The 20069-nt window shown below is 55.8% G+C and overlaps 1 protein-coding gene across 2 annotated transcripts in view; it reads right to left on the bottom strand.

The window, feature by feature from the left end:
• The window catches only part of LOC139415762 (butyrophilin subfamily 1 member A1-like), a 108141-nt gene that overhangs the window by 11269 nt on the left and 76803 nt on the right, over positions 1-20069 (bottom strand). The window contains exon 5 of one of the 2 annotated variants that reach the window (XM_071163843.1): positions 4437-4469. The exons of the other annotated variant lie outside the window; for it this stretch is intronic. Within the exon in view, the coding sequence (XP_071019944.1) occupies positions 4437-4469 (33 nt within the window). The remainder of the gene's footprint in view (positions 1-4436; positions 4470-20069) is intronic. 2 annotated transcript variants of the gene reach the window in all.

Raw genomic sequence — 20069 nt, 5'->3', positions numbered from 1 at the left:
CTGGTTCCTCTCTACCCAGTAGAGGACTGGTCACCCCTCAGAGCCTGGTTCCTCTGGTCTACCCAGTACAGCCAGTAGAGGACTGGTCACCCCTCAGAGCCTGGTTCCTCTCTACCCAGTACAGTCAGTAGAGGACTGGTCACCCCTCAGAGCCTGGTTCCTCTCTACCCAGTAGAGGACTGGTCACCCCTCAGAGCCTGGTTCCTATCTACCCATTACAGCCAGTAGAGGACTGGTCACCCCTCAGAGCCTGGTTCCTATCTACCCATTACAGCCAGTAGAGGACTGGTCACCCCTCAGAGCCTGGTTCCTCTGGTCTACCCATTACAGCCAGTAGAGGACTGGTCACCCCTCAGAGCCTGGTTCCTCTGGTCTACCCAGTACAGCCAGTAGATGACTGGTCACCCCTCAGAGCCTGGTTCCTCTGGTCTACCCAGTACAGCCAGTAGAGGACTGGTTACCCCTCAGAGCCTGGTTCCTCTCTACCCAGTACAGCCAGTAGAGGACTGGTCACCACTCAGAGCCTGGTTCCTATGGTCTACCCAGTACAGCCAGTAGAGGACTGGTCACCACTCAGAGCCTTGTTCCTCTCTACCCAGTACAGCCAGTGGAGGACTGGTCACCCCTCAGAGCCTGGTTCCTCTGGTCTACCCAGTACAGCCAGGAGAGGACTGGTCACCCCTCAGAGCCTGGTTCCTCTCTACCCAGTACAGCCAGTAGAGGACTGGTCACCCCTCAGAGCCTGGTTCCTATCTACCCATTACAGCCAGTAGAGGACTGGTCACCCCTCAGAGCCTGGTTCCTATCTACCCATTACAGCCAGTAGAGGACTGGTCACCCCTCAGAGCCTGGTTCCTCTGGTCTACCCAGTACAGCCAGTAGAGGACTGGTCACCCCTCAGAGCCTGGTTCCTCTGGTCTACCCAGTACAGCCAGTAGATGACTGGTCACCCCTCAGAGCCTGGTTCCTCTGGTCTACCCAGTACAGCCAGTAGAGGACTGGTTACCCCTCAGAGCCTGGTTCCTCTCTACCCAGTACAGCCAGTAGAGGACTGGTCACCACTCAGAGCCTGGTTCCTATGGTCTACCCAGTACAGCCAGTAGAGGACTGGTCACCACTCAGAGCCTTGTTCCTCTCTACCCAGTACAGCCAGTAGAGGACTGGTCACCACTCAGAGCCTTGTTCCTCTCTACCCAGTACAGCCAGTGGAGGACTGGTCACCCCTCAGAGCCTGGTTCCTCTGGTCTACCCAGTACAGCCAGGAGAGGACTGGTCACCCCTCAGAGCCTGGTTCCTCTCTACCCAGTACAGCCAGTAGAGGACTGGTCACCCCTCAGAGCCTGGTTCCTATCTACCCATTACAGCCAGTAGAGGACTGGTCACCCCTCAGAGCCTGGTTCCTATCTACCCATTACAGCCAGTAGAGGACTGGTCACCCCTCAGAGCCTGATTCCTCTGGTCTACCCAGTACAGCCAGTAGAGGACTGGTCACCCCTCAGAGCCTGGTTCCTCTCTACCCAGTACAGCCAGTAGAGGACTGGTCACCCCTCAGAGCCTGGTTCCTCTCTACCCATTACAGCCAGTAGAGGACTGGTCACCCCTCAGAGCCTGGTTCCTCTCTACCCAGTACAGCCAGTAGAGGACTGGTCACCCCTCAGAGCCTGGTTCCTCTCTACCCAGTACAGCCAGTAGAGGACTGGTCACCCCTCAGAGCCTGGTTCCTCTCTACCCAGTACAGCCAGTAGAGAACTGGTCACCCCTCAGAGCCTGGTTCCTCTCTACCCAGTACAGCCAGTAGAGGACTGGTCACCCCTCAGAGCCTGGTTCCTCTCTACCCAGTACAGCCAGTAGAGGACTGGTCACCCCTCAGAGCCTGGTTCCTCTCTACCCAGTACAGCCAGTAGAGGACTGGTCACCCCTCAGAGCCTGGTTCCTCTCTACCCAGTACAGCCAGTAGAGGACTGGTCACCCCTCAGAGCCTGGTTCCTCTCTACCCAGTACAGCCAGTAGAGGACTGGTCACCCCTCAGAGCCTGGTTCCTCTCTACCCAGTACAGCCAGTAGAGGACTGGTCACCCCTCAGAGCCTGGTTCCTCTCTACCCAGTACAGCCAGTAGAGGACTGGTCACCCCTCAGAGCCTGGTTCCTCTGGTCTACCCAGTACAGCCAGTAGAGGACTGGTCACCCCTCAGAGCCTGGTTCCTCTCTACCCAGTAGAGGACTGGTCACCCCTCAGAGCCTGGTTCCTCTGGTCTACCCAGTACAGCCAGTAGAGGACTGGTCACCCCTCAGAGCCTGGTTCCTCTCTACCCAGTACAGTCAGTAGAGGACTGGTCACCCCTCAGAGCCTGGTTCCTCTCTACCCAGTAGAGGACTGGTCACCCCTCAGAGCCTGGTTCCTATCTACCCATTACAGCCAGTAGAGGACTGGTCACCCCTCAGAGCCTGGTTCCTATCTACCCATTACAGCCAGTAGAGGACTGGTCACCCCTCAGAGCCTGGTTCCTCTGGTCTACCCATTACAGCCAGTAGAGGACTGGTCACCCCTCAGAGCCTGGTTCCTCTGGTCTACCCAGTACAGCCAGTAGATGACTGGTCACCCCTCAGAGCCTGGTTCCTCTGGTCTACCCAGTACAGCCAGTAGAGGACTGGTTACCCCTCAGAGCCTGGTTCCTCTCTACCCAGTACAGCCAGTAGAGGACTGGTCACCACTCAGAGCCTGGTTCCTATGGTCTACCCAGTACAGCCAGTAGAGGACTGGTCACCACTCAGAGCCTTGTTCCTCTCTACCCAGTACAGCCAGTGGAGGACTGGTCACCCCTCAGAGCCTGGTTCCTCTGGTCTACCCAGTACAGCCAGGAGAGGACTGGTCACCCCTCAGAGCCTGGTTCCTCTCTACCCAGTACAGCCAGTAGAGGACTGGTCACCCCTCAGAGCCTGGTTCCTATCTACCCATTACAGCCAGTAGAGGACTGGTCACCCCTCAGAGCCTGGTTCCTATCTACCCATTACAGCCAGTAGAGGACTGGTCACCCCTCAGAGCCTGGTTCCTCTGGTCTACCCAGTACAGCCAGTAGAGGACTGGTCACCCCTCAGAGCCTGGTTCCTCTGGTCTACCCAGTACAGCCAGTAGATGACTGGTCACCCCTCAGAGCCTGGTTCCTCTGGTCTACCCAGTACAGCCAGTAGAGGACTGGTTACCCCTCAGAGCCTGGTTCCTCTCTACCCAGTACAGCCAGTAGAGGACTGGTCACCACTCAGAGCCTGGTTCCTATGGTCTACCCAGTACAGCCAGTAGAGGACTGGTCACCACTCAGAGCCTTGTTCCTCTCTACCCAGTACAGCCAGTGGAGGACTGGTCACCCCTCAGAGCCTGGTTCCTCTGGTCTACCCAGTACAGCCAGCAGAGGACTGGTCACCCCTCAGAGCCTGGTTCCTCTGGTCTACCCAGTACAGCCAGTAGAGAACTGGTCACCCCTCAGAGCCTGGTTCCTCTGGTCTACCCAGTACAGCCAGTAGAGGACCGGTCACCCCTCAGAGCCTGGTTCCTCTCTACCCAGTACATCCAGTAGAGGACTGGTCACCCCTCAAAACCTGGTTCCTCTCCACCCAGTACAGCCAGTAGAGGACTGGTCACCCCTCAGAGCCTGGTTCCTCTCTACCCAGTACAGCTAGTAGAGGACTGATCACCCCTCTGAGCCTGGTTCCTCTGGTCTACCCAGTACAGCCAGTAGAGGACCAGTCACCCCTCAGAGCCTGGTTCCTCTCTACCCAGTACAGCCAGTAGAGGACTGGTCACCCCTCAAAACCTGGTTCCTCTCCACCCAGTACAGCCAGTAGAGGACTGGTCACCACTCAGAGCCTGGTTCCTCTCTACCCAGTACAGCCAGTAGAAGACTGGTCACCCCTCAGAGCCTGGTTCCTGATGTAGAGTATTATAGTTGATTATAGTAATAAACCATGAGGTCTGTGATTAACAGTTGACCCATCAGTATTATAGTAATAAACCATGAGGTCTGTGATTAACAGTTGACCCATCAGTATTATAGTAATAAACCATGAGGTCTGTGATTAACAGTTGACCCATCAGTATTATAGTAATAAACCATGAGATATGTGATTAACAGTTGACCCATAAGTATTATAGTAATAAACCATGAGGTCTGTGATTAACAGTTGACCCATCAGTATCCTAGTAATAAACCATGAGGTCTGTGATTAACAGTTGACCCATCAGTATTATAGTAATAAACCATGAGGTCTGTGATTAACAGTTGACCCATCAGTATTATAGTAATAAACCATGAGGTCTGTGATTAACAGTTGACCCATCAGTATTATAGTAATAAACCATGAGGTCTGTGATTAACAGTTGACCCATCAGTATTATAGTAATAATCATAATCTCTATATATAACAAGTCAACAGCCCACTTACCTTGTTCTTCCATTTGTTGTCTAATCTCCTTCTCTGTAGACAAAAGAAAACAAATGTATAAAAGCATTACAAAAATAATAATTAAAAAGCTTAAACACAAAGTATTTAAAAAAAAATGAATATACAGTATAACCATTAAAACCATGAGGTCTGTGAGAAACAGTTGACCCATCAGTGTTATAGAAGGTAACCTGGTATAAATGAATAGAGTCTAATGGAAAGTATATGGGTCATTCCTAGTTATATCCTGATCTAATACAGGACTGGTCTGAAGGTAACCTGGTATAAATGAATAGAGTCTAATGGACAGTATATGGGTCATTCCTAGTTATATCCTGATCTAATACAGGACTGGTCTGAAGGTAACCTGGTATAAATGAATAGAGTCTAATGGACAGTATATGGGTCATTCCTAGTTATATCCTGATCTAATACAGGACTGGTCTGAAGGTAACCTGGTATAAATGAATAGAGTCTAATGGACAGTATATGGGTCATTCCTAGTTATATCCTGATCTAATACAGGACTGGTCTGAAGGTAACCTGGTATAAATGAATAGAGTCTAATGGACAGTATATGGGTCATTCCTAGTTATATCCTGATCTAATACAGGACTGGTCTGAAGGTAACCTGGTATAAATGAATAGAGTCTAATGGACAGTATATGGGTCATTCCTAGTTATATCCTGATCTAATACAGGACTGGTCTGAAGGTAACCTGGTATAAATGAATAGAGTCTAATGGACAGTATATGGGTCATTCGTAGTTCTCTCAACTCTTCTTCTTCTCTGTAGACAAAAGAAAACAAATGTGATAAGGTGCGTCTAGGTGAGGAGTCAGGCGTCTAGGTGAGAGGTGTAGGAGTCAGGCATCTAGGTGAGAGGTGTAGGAGTCAGGCATCTAGGTGAGAGGAGTAGGAGTCAGGCGTCTAGGTGAGAGGTGTAGGAGTCAGGCGTCTAGGTGAGAGGTGTAGGAGTCAGGCGTCTAGGTGAGAGGTGAGAGGTGTAGGAGTCAGGCGTCTAGGTGAGAGGTGTAGGAGTCAGGCGTCTAGGTGAGAGGTGTAGGAGTCAGGCGTCTAGGTGAGAGTTGTAGGAGTCTGGCGTCTAGGTGAGGAGTCAGGCGTCTAGGTGAGGAGTCAGGCGTCTAGGTGAGAGGTGTAGGAGTCAGGCGTCTAGGTGAGGAGTCAAGCGTCTAGGTGAGGAGTCAGGCGTCTAGGTGAGAGGTGTAAGAGTCAGGCGTCTAGGTGAGAGGTGTAGGAGTCAGGCGTCTAGGTGAGGAGTCAGGCGTCTAGGTGAGAGGTGTAGGAGTCAGGCGTCTAGGTGAGGAGTCAGGTGTAGGAGTCAGGCGTCTAGGTGAGGAGTCAGGCGTCTAGGTGAAAGGTGTAGGAGTCAGGCGTCTAGGTGAGAGGTGTAGGAGTCAGGCGTCTAGGTGAGAGGTGTAGGAGTCAGGCGTCTAGGTGAGAGGTGTAGGAGTCAGGCGTCTAGGTGAGAGGTGAGAGGTGTAGGAGTCAGGCGTCTAGGTGAGAGGTGTAGGAGTCAGGCGTCTAGGTGAGAGGTGAGAGGTGTAGGAGTCAGGCGTCTAGGTGAGAGGTGTAGGAGTCAGGCGTCTAGGTGAGAGGTGTAGGAGTCAGGCGTCTAGGTGAGAGTTGTAGGAGTCTGGCGTCTAGGTGAGGAGTCAGGCGTCTAGGTGAGGAGTCAGGCGTCTAGGTGAGAGGTGTAGGAGTCAGGCGTCTAGGTGAGGAGTCAAGCGTCTAGGTGAGGAGTCAGGCGTCTAGGTGAGAGGTGTAAGAGTCAGGCGTCTAGGTGAGAGGTGTAGGAGTCAGGCGTCTAGGTGAGGAGTCAGGCGTCTAGGTGAGAGGTGTAGGAGTCAGGCGTCTAGGTGAGGAGTCAGGTGTAGGAGTCAGGCGTCTAGGTGAGGAGTCAGGCGTCTAGGTGAAAGGTGTAGGAGTCAGGCGTCTAGGTGAGAGGTGTAGGAGTCAGGCGTCTAGGTGAGAGGTCCAGGAGTCAGGCGTCTAGGTGAGGAGTCAGGCGTCTAGGTGAGAGGTGTAGGACTCAGGCATCTAGGTGAGGAGTCAGGCGTCTAGGTGTAGGAGTCAGGCGTCTAGGTGAGAGGTGTAGGAGTCAGGCATCTAGGTGAGGAGTCAGGCGTCTAGGTGAGAGGTGTAGGAGTCAGGCATCTAGGTGAGAGGTGTAGGAGTCAGGCGTCTAGGTGATAGGTGTAGGAGTCAGGCGTCTAGGTGAGGAGTCAGGCGTCTAGGTGAGGAGTAGGAGTCAGGCGTCTAGGTGAGGAGTCAGGCGTCTAGGTGAGAGGTGTAGGAGTCAGGCGTCTAGGTGTAGGAGTCATGCGTCTAGGTGTAGGAGTCAGGCGTCTAGGTGAGGAGTCAGGCGTCTAGGTGAGAGGTGTAGGAGTCAGGCGTCTCGGTGAGGAGTCAGGCGTCTAGGTGAGAGATGTAGGAGTCAGGCGTCTAGGTGAGAGGTGTAGGAGTCAGGCGTCTAGGTGAGGAGTCAGGCGTCTAGGTGAGAGGTGTAGGAGTCAGGCGTCTAGGTGTAGGAGTCAGGCGTCTAGGTGAGGAGTCAGGCGTCTAGGTGAGGAGTCAGGCGTCTAGGTGAGAGGTGTAGGAGTCAGGCGTCTAGGTGAGGAGTCAGGCGTCTAGGTGAGAGGTGTAGGAGTCAGGCGTCTAGGTGAGAGGTGTAGGAGTCAGGCGTCTAGGTGAGAGTTGTAGGAGTCTGGCGTCTAGGTGTGGAGTCAGGCGTCTAGGTGAGGAGTCAGGCGTCTAGGTGAGAGGTGTAGGAGTCAGGCGTCTAGGTGAGGAGTCAAGCGTCTAGGTGAGAGGTGTAAGAGTCAGGCGTCTAGGTGAGAGGTGTAGGAGTCAGGCGTCTAGGTGAGGAGTCAGGCGTCTAGGTGAGAGGTGTAGGAGTCAGGCGTCTAGGTGAGAGGTGTAGGAGTCAGGCGTCTAGGTGAGGAGTCAGGCGTCTAGGTGAGAGGTGTAGGAGTCAGGCGTCTAGGTGAGAGGTGTAGGAGTCAGGCGTCTAGGTGAGGAGTCAGGTGTAGGAGTCAGGCGTCTAGGTGAGGAGTCAGGCGTCTAGGTGAGAGGTGTAGGAGTCAGGCGTCTAGGTGAGGAGTCAGGCGTCTAGGTGAGAGGTGTAGGAGTCAGGCGTCTAGGTGAGGAGTCAGGCGTCTAGGTGAGAGGTGTAGGAGTCAGGCGTCTAGGTGAGAGGTGTAGGAGTCAGGCGTCTAGGTGAGAGGTGTAGGAGTCAGGCGTCTAGGTGAGGAGTCAGGTGTAGGAGTCAGGCGTCTAGGTGAGGAGTCAGGCGTCTAGGTGAGAGGTGTAGGAGTCAGGCGTCTAGGTGAGAGGTGTAGGAGTCAGGCATCTAGGTGAGAGGTGTAGGAGTCAGGGGTCTAGGTGAGGAGTCAGGTGTAGGAGTCAGGCGTCTAGGTGAGGAGTCAGGCGTCTAGGTGAGAGGTGTAGGAGTCAGGCGTCTAGGTGAGGAGTCAGGCGTCTAGGTGAGGAGTCAGGCGTCTAGGTGAGAGGTGTAGGAGTCAGGCGTCTAGGTGAGGAGTCAGGCGTCTAGGTAAGACGTGTAGGAGTCAGGCGTCTAGGTGAGAGGTGTAGGAGTCAGGCGTCTAGGTGTAGGAGTCATGCGTCTAGGTGTAGGAGTCAGGCGTCTAGGTGAGGAGTCAGGCGTCTAGGTGAGAGGTGTAGGAGTCAGGCGTCTCGGTGAGGAGTCAGGCGTCTAGGTGAGAGATGTAGGAGTCAGGCGTCTAGGTGAGAGGTGTAGGAGTCAGGCGTCTAGGTGAGGAGTCAGGCGTCTAGGTGAGAGGTGTAGGAGTCAGGCGTCTAGGTGTAGGAGTCAGGCGTCTAGGTGAGGAGTCAGGCGTCTAGGTGAGGAGTCAGGCGTCTAGGTGAGAGGTGTAGGAGTCAGGCGTCTAGGTGAGGAGTCAGGCGTCTAGGTGAGAGGTGTAGGAGTCAGGCGTCTAGGTGAGAGGTGTAGGAGTCAGGCGTCTAGGTGAGAGTTGTAGGAGTCTGGCGTCTAGGTGTGGAGTCAGGCGTCTAGGTGAGGAGTCAGGCGTCTAGGTGAGAGGTGTAGGAGTCAGGCGTCTAGGTGAGGAGTCAAGCGTCTAGGTGAGAGGTGTAAGAGTCAGGCGTCTAGGTGAGAGGTGTAGGAGTCAGGCGTCTAGGTGAGGAGTCAGGCGTCTAGGTGAGAGGTGTAGGAGTCAGGCGTCTAGGTGAGAGGTGTAGGAGTCAGGCGTCTAGGTGAGGAGTCAGGCGTCTAGGTGAGAGGTGTAGGAGTCAGGCGTCTAGGTGAGAGGTGTAGGAGTCAGGCGTCTAGGTGAGGAGTCAGGTGTAGGAGTCAGGCGTCTAGGTGAGGAGTCAGGCGTCTAGGTGAGAGGTGTAGGAGTCAGGCGTCTAGGTGAGGAGTCAGGCGTCTAGGTGAGAGGTGTAGGAGTCAGACGTCTAGGTGAGGAGTCAGGCGTCTAGGTGAGAGGTGTAGGAGTCAGGCGTCTAGGTGAGAGGTGTAGGAGTCAGGCGTCTAGGTGAGAGGTGTAGGAGTCAGGCGTCTAGGTGAGGAGTCAGGTGTAGGAGTCAGGCGTCTAGGTGAGGAGTCAGGCGTCTAGGTGAGAGGTGTAGGAGTCAGGCGTCTAGGTGAGAGGTGTAGGAGTCAGGCATCTAGGTGAGAGGTGTAGGAGTCAGGGGTCTAGGTGAGGAGTCAGGTGTAGGAGTCAGGCGTCTAGGTGAGGAGTCAGGCGTCTAGGTGAGAGGTGTAGGAGTCAGGCGTCTAGGTGAGGAGTCAGGCGTCTAGGTGAGGAGTCAGGCGTCTAGGTGAGAGGTGTAGGAGTCAGGCGTCTAGGTGAGGAGTCAGGCGTCTAGGTAAGACGTGTAGGAGTCAGGCGTCTAGGTGAGAGGTGTAGGAGTCAGGCATCTAGGTGAGGAGTCAGGCGTCTAGGTGAGAGGTGTAGGAGTCAGGCGTCTAGGTGAGAGGTGTAGGAGTCAGGCGTCTAGGTGAGAGGTCTAGGAGTCAGGTGTCTAGGTGAGGAGTCAGGCGTCTAGGTGAGAGGTGTAGGAGTCAGGCGTCTAGGTGAGGAGTCAGGTGTAGGAGTCAGGCGTCTAGGTGAGGAGTCAGGTGTCTAGGTGAGAGGTGTAGGAGTCAGGCGTCTAGGTGAGAGGTGTAGGAGTCAGGCGTCTAGGTGAGAGGTGTAGGAGTCAGGCGTCTAGGTGAGGAGTCAGGTGTAGGAGTCAGGCGTCTAGGTGAGGAGTCAGGCGTCTAGGTGAGAGGTGTAGGAGTCAGGCGTCTAGGTGAGGAGTCAGGCGTCTAGGTGAGAGGTGTAGGAGTCAGGCGTCTAGGTGAGGAGTCAGGCGTCTAGGTGAGAGGTGTAGGAGTCAGGCGTCTAGGTGAGAGGTGTAGGAGTCAGGCGTCTAGGTGAGAGGTGTAGGAGTCAGGCGTCTAGGTGAGGAGTCAGGTGTAGGAGTCAGGCGTCTAGGTGAGGAGTCAGGCGTCTAGGTGAGAGGTGTAGGAGTCAGGCGTCTAGGTGAGAGGTGTAGGAGTCAGGCATCTAGGTGAGAGGTGTAGGAGTCAGGGGTCTAGGTGAGGAGTCAGGTGTAGGAGTCAGGCGTCTAGGTGAGGAGTCAGGCGTCTAGGTGAGAGGTGTAGGAGTCAGGCGTCTAGGTGAGGAGTCAGGCGTCTAGGTGAGGAGTCAGGCGTCTAGGTGAGAGGTGTAGGAGTCAGGCGTCTAGGTGAGGAGTCAGGCGTCTAGGTAAGACGTGTAGGAGTCAGGCGTCTAGGTGAGAGGTGTAGGAGTCAGGCATCTAGGTGAGGAGTCAGGCGTCTAGGTGAGAGGTGTAGGAGTCAGGCGTCTAGGTGAGAGGTGTAGGAGTCAGGCGTCTAGGTGAGAGGTCTAGGAGTCAGGTGTCTAGGTGAGGAGTCAGGCGTCTAGGTGAGAGGTGTAGGAGTCAGGCGTCTAGGTGAGGAGTCAGGTGTAGGAGTCAGGCGTCTAGGTGAGGAGTCAGGTGTCTAGGTGAGAGGTGTAGGAGTCAGGCGTCTAGGTGAGAGGTGTAGGAGTCAGGCGTCTAGGTGAGAGGTGTAGGAGTCAGGCGTCTAGGTGAGGAGTCAGGTGTAGGAGTCAGGCGTCTAGGTGAGGAGTCAGGCGTCTAGGTGAGAGGTGTAGGAGTCAGGCGTCTAGGTGAGGAGTCAGGCGTCTAGGTGAGAGGTGTAGGAGTCAGGCGTCTAGGTGAGGAGTCAGGCGTCTAGGTGAGAGGTGTAGGAGTCAGGCGTCTAGGTGAGAGGTGTAGGAGTCAGGCGTCTAGGTGAGAGGTGTAGGAGTCAGGCGTCTAGGTGAGGAGTCAGGTGTAGGAGTCAGGCGTCTAGGTGAGGAGTCAGGCGTCTAGGTGAGAGGTGTAGGAGTCAGGCGTCTAGGTGAGAGGTGTAGGAGTCAGGCATCTAGGTGAGAGGTGTAGGAGTCAGGGGTCTAGGTGAGGAGTCAGGTGTAGGAGTCAGGCGTCTAGGTGAGGAGTCAGGCGTCTAGGTGAGAGGTGTAGGAGTCAGGCGTCTAGGTGAGGAGTCAGGCGTCTAGGTGAGGAGTCAGGCGTCTAGGTGAGAGGTGTAGGAGTCAGGCGTCTAGGTGAGGAGTCAGGCGTCTAGGTAAGACGTGTAGGAGTCAGGCGTCTAGGTGAGGAGTCAGGCGTCTAGGTGAGAGGTGTAGGAGTCAGGCGTCTAGGTGAGGAGTCAGGCGTCTAGGTGAGAGGTGTAGGAGTCAGGCGTCTAGGTGAGAGGTGTAGGAGTCAGGCGTCTAGGTGAGAGGTGTAGGAGTCAGGCGTCTAGGTGAGGAGTCAGGTGTAGGAGTCAGGCGTCTAGGTGAGGAGTCAGGCGTCTAGGTGAGAGGTGTAGGAGTCAGGCGTCTAGGTGAGAGGTGTAGGAGTCAGGCATCTAGGTGAGAGGTGTAGGAGTCAGGGGTCTAGGTGAGGAGTCAGGTGTAGGAGTCAGGCGTCTAGGTGAGGAGTCAGGCGTCTAGGTGAGAGGTGTAGGAGTCAGGCGTCTAGGTGAGGAGTCAGGCGTCTAGGTGAGGAGTCAGGCGTCTAGGTGAGAGGTGTAGGAGTCAGGCGTCTAGGTGAGGAGTCAGGCGTCTAGGTAAGACGTGTAGGAGTCAGGCGTCTAGGTGAGAGGTGTAGGAGTCAGGCGTCTAGGTGTAGGAGTCATGCGTCTAGGTGTAGGAGTCAGGCGTCTAGGTGAGGAGTCAGGCGTCTAGGTGAGAGGTGTAGGAGTCAGGCGTCTCGGTGAGGAGTCAGGCGTCTAGGTGAGAGATGTAGGAGTCAGGCGTCTAGGTGAGAGGTGTAGGAGTCAGGCGTCTAGGTGAGGAGTCAGGCGTCTAGGTGAGAGGTGTAGGAGTCAGGCGTCTAGGTGTAGGAGTCAGGCGTCTAGGTGAGGAGTCAGGCGTCTAGGTGAGGAGTCAGGCGTCTAGGTGAGAGGTGTAGGAGTCAGGCGTCTAGGTGAGGAGTCAGGCGTCTAGGTGAGAGGTGTAGGAGTCAGGCGTCTAGGTGAGAGGTGTAGGAGTCAGGCGTCTAGGTGAGAGTTGTAGGAGTCTGGCGTCTAGGTGTGGAGTCAGGCGTCTAGGTGAGGAGTCAGGCGTCTAGGTGAGAGGTGTAGGAGTCAGGCGTCTAGGTGAGGAGTCAAGCGTCTAGGTGAGAGGTGTAAGAGTCAGGCGTCTAGGTGAGAGGTGTAGGAGTCAGGCGTCTAGGTGAGGAGTCAGGCGTCTAGGTGAGAGGTGTAGGAGTCAGGCGTCTAGGTGAGAGGTGTAGGAGTCAGGCGTCTAGGTGAGGAGTCAGGCGTCTAGGTGAGAGGTGTAGGAGTCAGGCGTCTAGGTGAGAGGTGTAGGAGTCAGGCGTCTAGGTGAGGAGTCAGGTGTAGGAGTCAGGCGTCTAGGTGAGGAGTCAGGCGTCTAGGTGAGAGGTGTAGGAGTCAGGCGTCTAGGTGAGGAGTCAGGCGTCTAGGTGAGAGGTGTAGGAGTCAGACGTCTAGGTGAGGAGTCAGGCGTCTAGGTGAGAGGTGTAGGAGTCAGGCGTCTAGGTGAGAGGTGTAGGAGTCAGGCGTCTAGGTGAGAGGTGTAGGAGTCAGGCGTCTAGGTGAGGAGTCAGGTGTAGGAGTCAGGCGTCTAGGTGAGGAGTCAGGCGTCTAGGTGAGAGGTGTAGGAGTCAGGCGTCTAGGTGAGAGGTGTAGGAGTCAGGCATCTAGGTGAGAGGTGTAGGAGTCAGGGGTCTAGGTGAGGAGTCAGGTGTAGGAGTCAGGCGTCTAGGTGAGGAGTCAGGCGTCTAGGTGAGAGGTGTAGGAGTCAGGCGTCTAGGTGAGGAGTCAGGCGTCTAGGTGAGGAGTCAGGCGTCTAGGTGAGAGGTGTAGGAGTCAGGCGTCTAGGTGAGGAGTCAGGCGTCTAGGTAAGACGTGTAGGAGTCAGGCGTCTAGGTGAGAGGTGTAGGAGTCAGGCGTCTAGGTGAGAGGTGTAGGAGTCAGGCGTCTAGGTGAGAGGTCTAGGAGTCAGGTGTCTAGGTGAGGAGTCAGGCGTCTAGGTGAGAGGTGTAGGAGTCAGGCGTCTAGGTGAGGAGTCAGGTGTAGGAGTCAGGCGTCTAGGTGAGGAGTCAGGTGTCTAGGTGAGAGGTGTAGGAGTCAGGCGTCTAGGTGAGAGGTGTAGGAGTCAGGCGTCTAGGTGAGGAGTCAGGTGTAGGAGTCAGGCGTCTAGGTGAGGAGTCAGGCATCTAGGTGAGAGGTGTAGGAGTCAGGCGTCTAGGTGAGGAGTCAGGCGTCTAGGTGAGAGGTGTAGGTGTCAGGCGTCTAGGTGAGGAGTCAGGCGTCTAGGTGAGAGGTGTAGGAGTAGGGCATCTAGGTGAGAGGTGTAGGAGTCAGGCGTCTAGGTGAAAGGTGTAGGAGTCAGGCGTCTAGGTGAAAGGTGTAGGAGTCAGGCGTCTAGGTGAGAGGTGTAGGAGTCAGGCGTCTAGGTGAGAGGTCTAGGAGTCAGGCGTCTAGGTGAGCAGTCAGGCTTATAGGTGAGAGGTGTTGGAGTCAGGCATCTAGGTGAGGAGTCAGGCGTCTAGGTGTAGGAGTCAGGCGTCTAGGTAAGAGGTGTAGGAGTCAGGCATCTAGGTGAGGAGTCAGGCGTCTAGGTGAGAGGTGTAGGAGTCAGGCATCTAGGTGAGAGGTGTAGGAGTCAGGCGTCTAGGTGAGAGGTGTAGGAGTCAGGCGTCTAGGTGAGGAGTCAGGCGTCTAGGTGAGGAGTAGGAGTCAGGCATCTAGGTGAGGAGTCAGGCGTCTAGGTGAGAGGTGTAGGAGTCAGGCGTCTAGGTGTACGAGTCAGGCGTCTAGGTGTAGGAGTCAGGCGTCTAGGTGAGGAGTCAGGCGTCTAGGTGAGGAGTCAGGCGTCTAGGTGAGAGGTGTAGGAGTCAGGCGTCTAGGTGAGGAGTCAGGCGTCTAGGTGAGAGGTGAAGGAGTCAGGCGTCTAGGTGAGAGGTGTAGGAGTCAGGCGTCTAGGTGAGAGGTGTAGGAGTCAGGCGTCTAGGTGAGGAGTCAGGCGTCTACCTGAGAGGTGTAGGAGTCAGGCGTCTAGGTGAGAGGTGTAGGAGTCAGGCGTCTAGGTGAGGAGTCAGGCGTCTAGGTGAGAGGTGTAGGAGTCAGGCGTCTAGGTGAGGAGTCAGGTGTAGGAGTCAGGCGTCTAGGTGAGGAGTCAGGCGTCTAGGTGAGAGGTGTAGGAGTCAGGCGTCTAGGTGAGAGGTGTAGGAGTCAGGGGTCTAGGTGAGGAGTCAGGTGTAGGAGTCAGGCGTCTAGGTGAGGAGTCAGGCGTCTAGGTGAGAGGTGTAGGAGACAGGCGTCTAGGTGAGGAGTCAGGCGTCTAGGTGAGGAGTCAGGCGTCTAGGTGAGAGGTGTAGGAGTCAGGCGTCTAGGTGAGGAGTCAGGCGTCTAGGTGAGAGGTGTAGGAGTCAGGCGTCTAGGTGAGAGGTGTAGGAGTCAGGCATCTAGGTGAGGAGTCAGGCGTCTAGGTGAGAGGTGTAGGAGTCAGGCGTCTAGGTGAGGAGTCAGACGTCTAGGTGAGAGGTGTAGGAGTCAGGCGTCTAGGTGAGAGGTGTAGGAGTCAGGCGTCTAGGTGAGGAGTCAGGCGTCTAGGTGAGAGGTGTAGGAGTCAGGCGTCTAGGTGAGGAGTCAGGCGTCTAGGTGAGAGGTGTAGGAGTCAGGCGTCTAGGTGAGGAGTCAGGCGTCTAGGTGAGAGGTGTAGGAGTCAGGCGTCTAGGTGAGAGGTGTAGGAGTCAGGCGTCTAGGTGAGAGGTCTAGGAGTCAGGTGTCTAGGTGAGGAGTCAGGCGTCTAGGTGAGAGGTGTAGGAGTCAGGCGTCTAGGTGAGAGGTGTAGGAGTCAGGCGTCTAGGTGAGGAGTCAGGTGTAGGAGTCAGGCGTCTAGGTGAGGAGTCAGGCGTCTAGGTGAGAGGTGTAGGAGTCAGGCGTCTAGGTGAGGAGTCAGGCGTCTAGGTGAGAGGTGTAGGAGTCAGGCGTCTAGGTGAGGAGTCAGGCGTCTAGGTGAGAGGTGTAGGAGTAGGGCGTCTAGGTGAGAGGTGTAGGAGTCAGGCGTCTAGGTGAAAGGTGTAGGAGTCAGGCGTCTAGGTGAGAGGTATAGGAGTCAGGCGTCTAGGTGAGAGGTCTAGGAGACAGGCGTCTAGGTGAGCAGTCAGGCGTCTAGGTGAGAGGTGTAGGAGTCAGGCATCTAGGTGAGGAGTCAGGCGTCTAGGTGTAGGAGTCAGGCGTCTAGGTAAGAGGTGTAGGAGTCAGGCATCTAGGTGAGGAGTCAGGCGTCTAGGTGAGAGGTGTAGGAGTCAGGCATCTAGGTGAGAGGTGTAGGAGTCAGGCGTCTAGGTGATAGGTGTAGGAGTCAGGCGTCTAGGTGAGGAGTCAGGCGTCTAGGTGAGGAGTAGGAGTCAGGGGTCTAGGTGAGGAGTCAGGCGTCTAGGTGAGAGGTGTAGGAGTCAGGCGTCTAGGTGTACGAGTCAGGCGTCTAGGTGTAGGAGTCAGGCGTCTAGGTGAGGAGTCAGGCGTCTAGGTGAGGAGTCAGGCGTCTAGGTGAGAGGTGTAGGAGTCAGGCGTCTAGGTGAGGAGTCAGGCGTCTAGGTGAGAGGTGAAGGAGTCAGGCGTCTAGGTGAGAGGTGTAGGAGTCAGGCGTCTAGGTGAGAGGTGTAGGAGTCAGGCGTCTAGGTGAGGAGTCAGGCGTCTACGTGAGAGGTGTAGGAGTCAGGCGTCTAGGTGAGAGGTGTAGGAGTCAGGCGTCTAGGTGAGGAGTCAGGCGTCTAGGTGAGAGGTGTAGGAGTCAGGCGTCTAGGTGAGGAGTCAGGTGTAGGAGTCAGGCGTCTAGGTGAGGAGTCAGGCGTCTAGGTGAGAGGTGTAGGAGTCAGGCGTCTAGGTGAGAGGTGTAGGAGTCAGGCATCTAGGTGAGGAGTCAGGCGTCTAGGTGAGAGGTGTAGGAGTCAGGCGTCTAGGTGAGGAGTCAGACGTCTAGGTGAGAGGTGTAGGAGTCAGGCGTCTAGGTGAGAGGTGTAGGAGTCAGGCGTCTAGGTGAGGAGTCAGGCGTCTAGGTGAGAGGTGTAGGAGTCAGGCGTCTAGGTGAGGAGTCAGGCGTCTAGGTGAGAGGTGTAGGAGTCAGGCGTCTAGGTGAGAGGTGTAGGAGTCAGGCGTCTAGGTGAGAGGTGTAGGAGTCAGGCGTCTAGGTGAGGAGTCAGGTGTAGGAGTCAGGCGTCTAGGTGAGGAGTCAGGCGTCTAGGTGAGAGGTGTAGGAGTCAGGCGTCTAGGTGAGAGGTGTAGGAGTCAGGCGTCTAGGTGAGAGGTGTAGGAGTCAGGGGTCTAGGTGAGGAGTCAGGTGTAGGAGTCAGGCGTCTAGGTGAGGAGTCAGGCGTCTAGGTGAGAGGTGTAGGAGTCAGGCGTCTAGGTGAGGAGTCAGGCGTCTAGGTGAGGAGTCAGGCGTCTAGGTGAGAGGTGTAGGAGTCAGGCGTCTAGGTGAGGAGTCAGGCGTCTAGGTAAGACGTGTAGGAGTCAGGCGTCTAGGTGAGAGGTGTAGGAGTCAGGCATCTAGGTGAGGAGTCAGGCGTCTAGGTGAGAGGTGTAGGAGTCAGGCGTCTAGGTGAGAGGTGTAGGAGTCAGGCGTCTAGGTGAGAGGTCTAGGAGTCAGGTGTCTAGGTGAGGAGTCAGGCGTCTAGGTGAGAGGTGTAGGAGTCAGGCGTCTAGGTGAGAGGTGTAGGAGTCAGGCGTCTAGGTGAGGAGTCAGGTGTAGGAGTCAGGCGTCTAGGTGAGGAGTCAGGCGTCTAGGTGAGAGGTGTAGGAGTCAGGCGTCTAGGTGAGGAGTCAGGCGTCTAGGTGAGAGGTGTAGGAGTCAGGCGTCTAGGTGAGGAGTCAGGCGTCTAGGTGAGAGGTGTAGGAGTAGGGCGTCTAGGTGAGAGGTGTAGGAGTCAGGCGTCTAGGTGAAAGGTGTAGGAGTCAGGCGTCTAGGTGAGAGGTGTAGGAGTCAGGCGTCTAGGTGAGAGGTCTAGGAGACAGGCGTCTAGGTGAGCAGTCAGGCGTCTAGGTGAGAGGTGTAGGAGTCAGGCATCTAGGTGAGGAGTCAGGCGTCTAGGTGTAGGAGTCAGGCGTCTAGGTAAGAGGTGTAGGAGTCAGGCATCTAGGTGAGGAGTCAGGCGTCTAGGTGAGAGGTGTAGGAGTCAGGCATCTAGGTGAGAGGTGTAGGAGTCAGGCGTCTAGGTGATAGGTGTAGGAGTCAGGCGTCTAGGTGAGGAGTCAGGCGTCTAGGTGAGGAGTAGGAGTCAGGGGTCTAGGTGAGGAGTCAGGCGTCTAGGTGAGAGGTGTAGGAGTCAGGCGTCTAGGTGTACGAGTCAGGCGTCTAGGTGTAGGAGTCAGGCGTCTAGGTGAGGAGTCAGGCGTCTAGGTGAGGAGTCAGGCGTCTAGGTGAGAGGTGTAGGAGTCAGGCGTCTAGGTGAGGAGTCAGGCGTCTAGGTGAGAGGTGAAGGAGTCAGGCGTCTAGGTGAGAGGTGTAGGAGTCAGGCGTCTAGGTGAGAGGTGTAGGAGTCAGGCGTCTAGGTGAGGAGTCAGGCGTCTACGTGAGAGGTGTAGGAGTCAGGCGTCTAGGTGAGAGGTGTAGGAGTCAGGCGTCTAGGTGAGGAGTCAGGCGTCTAGGTGAGAGGTGTAGGAGTCAGGCGTCTAGGTGAGGAGTCAGGCGTCTAGGTGAGAGGTGTAGGAGTCAGGCGTCTAGGTGAGAGGTGTAGGAGTCAGGGGTCTAGGTGAGGAGTCAGGTGTAGGAGTCAGGCGTCTAGGTGAGGAGTCAGGCGTCTAGGTGAGAGGTGTAGGAGACAGGCGTCTAGGTGAGGAGTCAGGCGTCTAGGTGAGGAGTCAGGCATCTAGGTGAGAGGTGTAGGAGTCAGGCGTCTAGGTGAGGAGTCAGGCGTCTAGGTGAGAGGTGTAGGAGTCAGGCGTCTAGGTGAGAGGTGTAGGAGTCAGGCATCTAGGTGAGGAGTCAGGCGTCTAGGTGAGAGGTGTAGGAGTCAGGCGTCTAGGTGAGGAGTCAGGCGTCTAGGTGAGAGGTGTAGGAGTCAGGCGTCTAGGTGAGGAGTCAGGCGTCTAGGTGAGGAGTCAGGCGTCTAGGTGAGAGGTGTAGGAGTCAGGCGTCTAGGTGAGAGGTCTAGGAGTCAGGCGTCTAGGTGAGGAGTCAGGCGTCTAGGTGAGAGGTGTAGGAGTCAGGCATCTAGGTTAGGAGTCAGGCGTCTAGGTGAGGAGTCAGGCGTCTAGGTGAGAGGTGTAGGAGTCAGGCATCTAGGTGAGGAGTCAGGCGTCTAGGTGAGAGGTGTAGGAGTCAGGCGTCTAGGTGTAGGAGTCAGGCGTCTAGGTGAGAGGTGTAGGAGTCAGGCGTCTAGGTGATAGGTGTAGGAGTCAGGCGTCTAGGTGAGGAGTAGGAGTCAGGCGTATAGGTGAGGAGTCAGGCGTCTAGGTGAGAGGTGTAGGAGTCAGGCGTCTAGGTGAGGAGTCAGGTGTAGGAGTCAGGCGTCTAGGTGAGGAGTCAGGCGTCTAGGTGAGAGGTGTAGGAGTCAGGCGTCTAGGTGAGGAGTCAGGCGTCTAGGTGAGAGGTGTAGGAGTCAGGCGTCTAGGTGAGGAGTCAGGCGTCTAGGTGAGAGGTGTAGGAGTCAGGCGTCTAGGTGAGAGGTGTAGGAGTCAGGCGTCTAGGTGAGAGGTGTAGGAGTCAGGCGTCTAGGTGAGAGGTGTAGGAGTCAGGCATCTAGGTGAGGAGTCAGGCGTCTAGGTGAGAGGTGTAGGAGTCAGGCGTCTAGGTGAGAGGTGTAGGAGTCAGGCGTCTAGGTGAGGAGTCAGGCGTCTAGGTGAGAGGTGTAGGAGTCAGGCGTCTAGGTGAGGAGTCAGGCGTCTAGGTGAGGAGTCAGGCGTCTAGGTGAGAGGTGTAGGAGTCAGGCGTCTAGGTGAGAGGTCTAGGAGTCAGGCGTCTAGGTGAGGAGTCAGGCGTCTAGGTGAGAGGTGTAGGAGTCAGGCATCTAGGTGAGGAGTCAGGCGTCTAGGTGAGGAGTCAGGCGTCTAGGTGAGAGGTGTAGGAGTCAGGCATCTAGGTGAGGAGTCAGGCGTCTAGGTGAGAGGTGTAGGAGTCAGGCGTCTAGGTGTAGGAGTCAGGCGTCTAGGTGAGAGGTGTAGGATTCAGGCGTCTAGGTGATAGGTGTAGGAGTCAGGCGTCTAGGTGAGGAGTCAGGCGTCTAGGTGAGGAGTAGGAGTCAGGCGTATAGGTGAGGAGTCAGGCATCTAGGTGAGAGGTGTAGGAGTCAGGCGTCTAGGTGTAGGAGTCAGGCGTCTAGGTGTAGGAGTCAGGCGTCTAGGTGAGGAGTCAGGCGTCTAGATGAGGAGTCAGGCGTCTAGATGAGGAGTCAGGCGTCTAGGTGAGAGGTGTAGGAGTCAGGCGTCTAGGTGAGGAGTCAGGCGTCTAGGTGAGAGGTGTAGGAGTCAGGCGTCTAGGTGAGAGGTGTAGGAGTCAGGCGTCTAGGTGAGAGGTGTAGGAGTCAGGCGTCTAGGTGAGAGGTGTAGGAGTCAGGCGTCTAGGTGAGGAGTCAGGTGTAGGAGTCAGGCGTCTAGGTGAGGAGTCAGGCGTCTAGGTGAGAGGTGTAGGAGTCAGGCGTCTAGGTGTAGGAGTCAGGCGTCTAGGTGAGAGGTGTAGGATTCAGGCGTCTAGGTGATAGGTGTAGGAGTCAGGCGTCTAGGTGAGGAGTCAGGCGTCTAGGTGAGAGGTGTAGGAGTCAGGCGTCTAGGTGAGGAGTCAGGCGTCTAGGTGAGGAGTCAGGCGTCTAGGTGAGAGGTGTAGGAGTCAGGCGTCTAGGTGAGAGGTGTAGGAGTCAGGCATCTAGGTGAGGAGTCAGGCGTCTAGGTGAGGAGTCAGGCGTCTAGGTGAGAGGTGTAGGAGTCAGGCGTCTAGGTGAGAGGTGTAGGACTCAGGCGTCTAGGTGAGAGGTGTAGGAGTCAGGCATCTAGGTGAGGAGTCAGGCGTCTAGGTGAGGAGTCAGGCGTCTAGGTGAGAGGTGTAGGAGTCAGGCGTCTAGGTGTAGGAGTCAGGCGTCTAGGTGAGAGGTGTAGGAGTCAGGCGT

The sequence above is a fragment of the Oncorhynchus clarkii genome, chromosome 9 (assembly GCF_045791955.1).
Source record: "Oncorhynchus clarkii lewisi isolate Uvic-CL-2024 chromosome 9, UVic_Ocla_1.0, whole genome shotgun sequence".
Taxonomy (NCBI): Eukaryota; Metazoa; Chordata; class Actinopteri; order Salmoniformes; family Salmonidae; genus Oncorhynchus; species Oncorhynchus clarkii.
The sequence above is the reverse complement of the archived record's forward strand: the minus strand, read 5'-3'. Positions and strand labels throughout refer to the sequence as shown.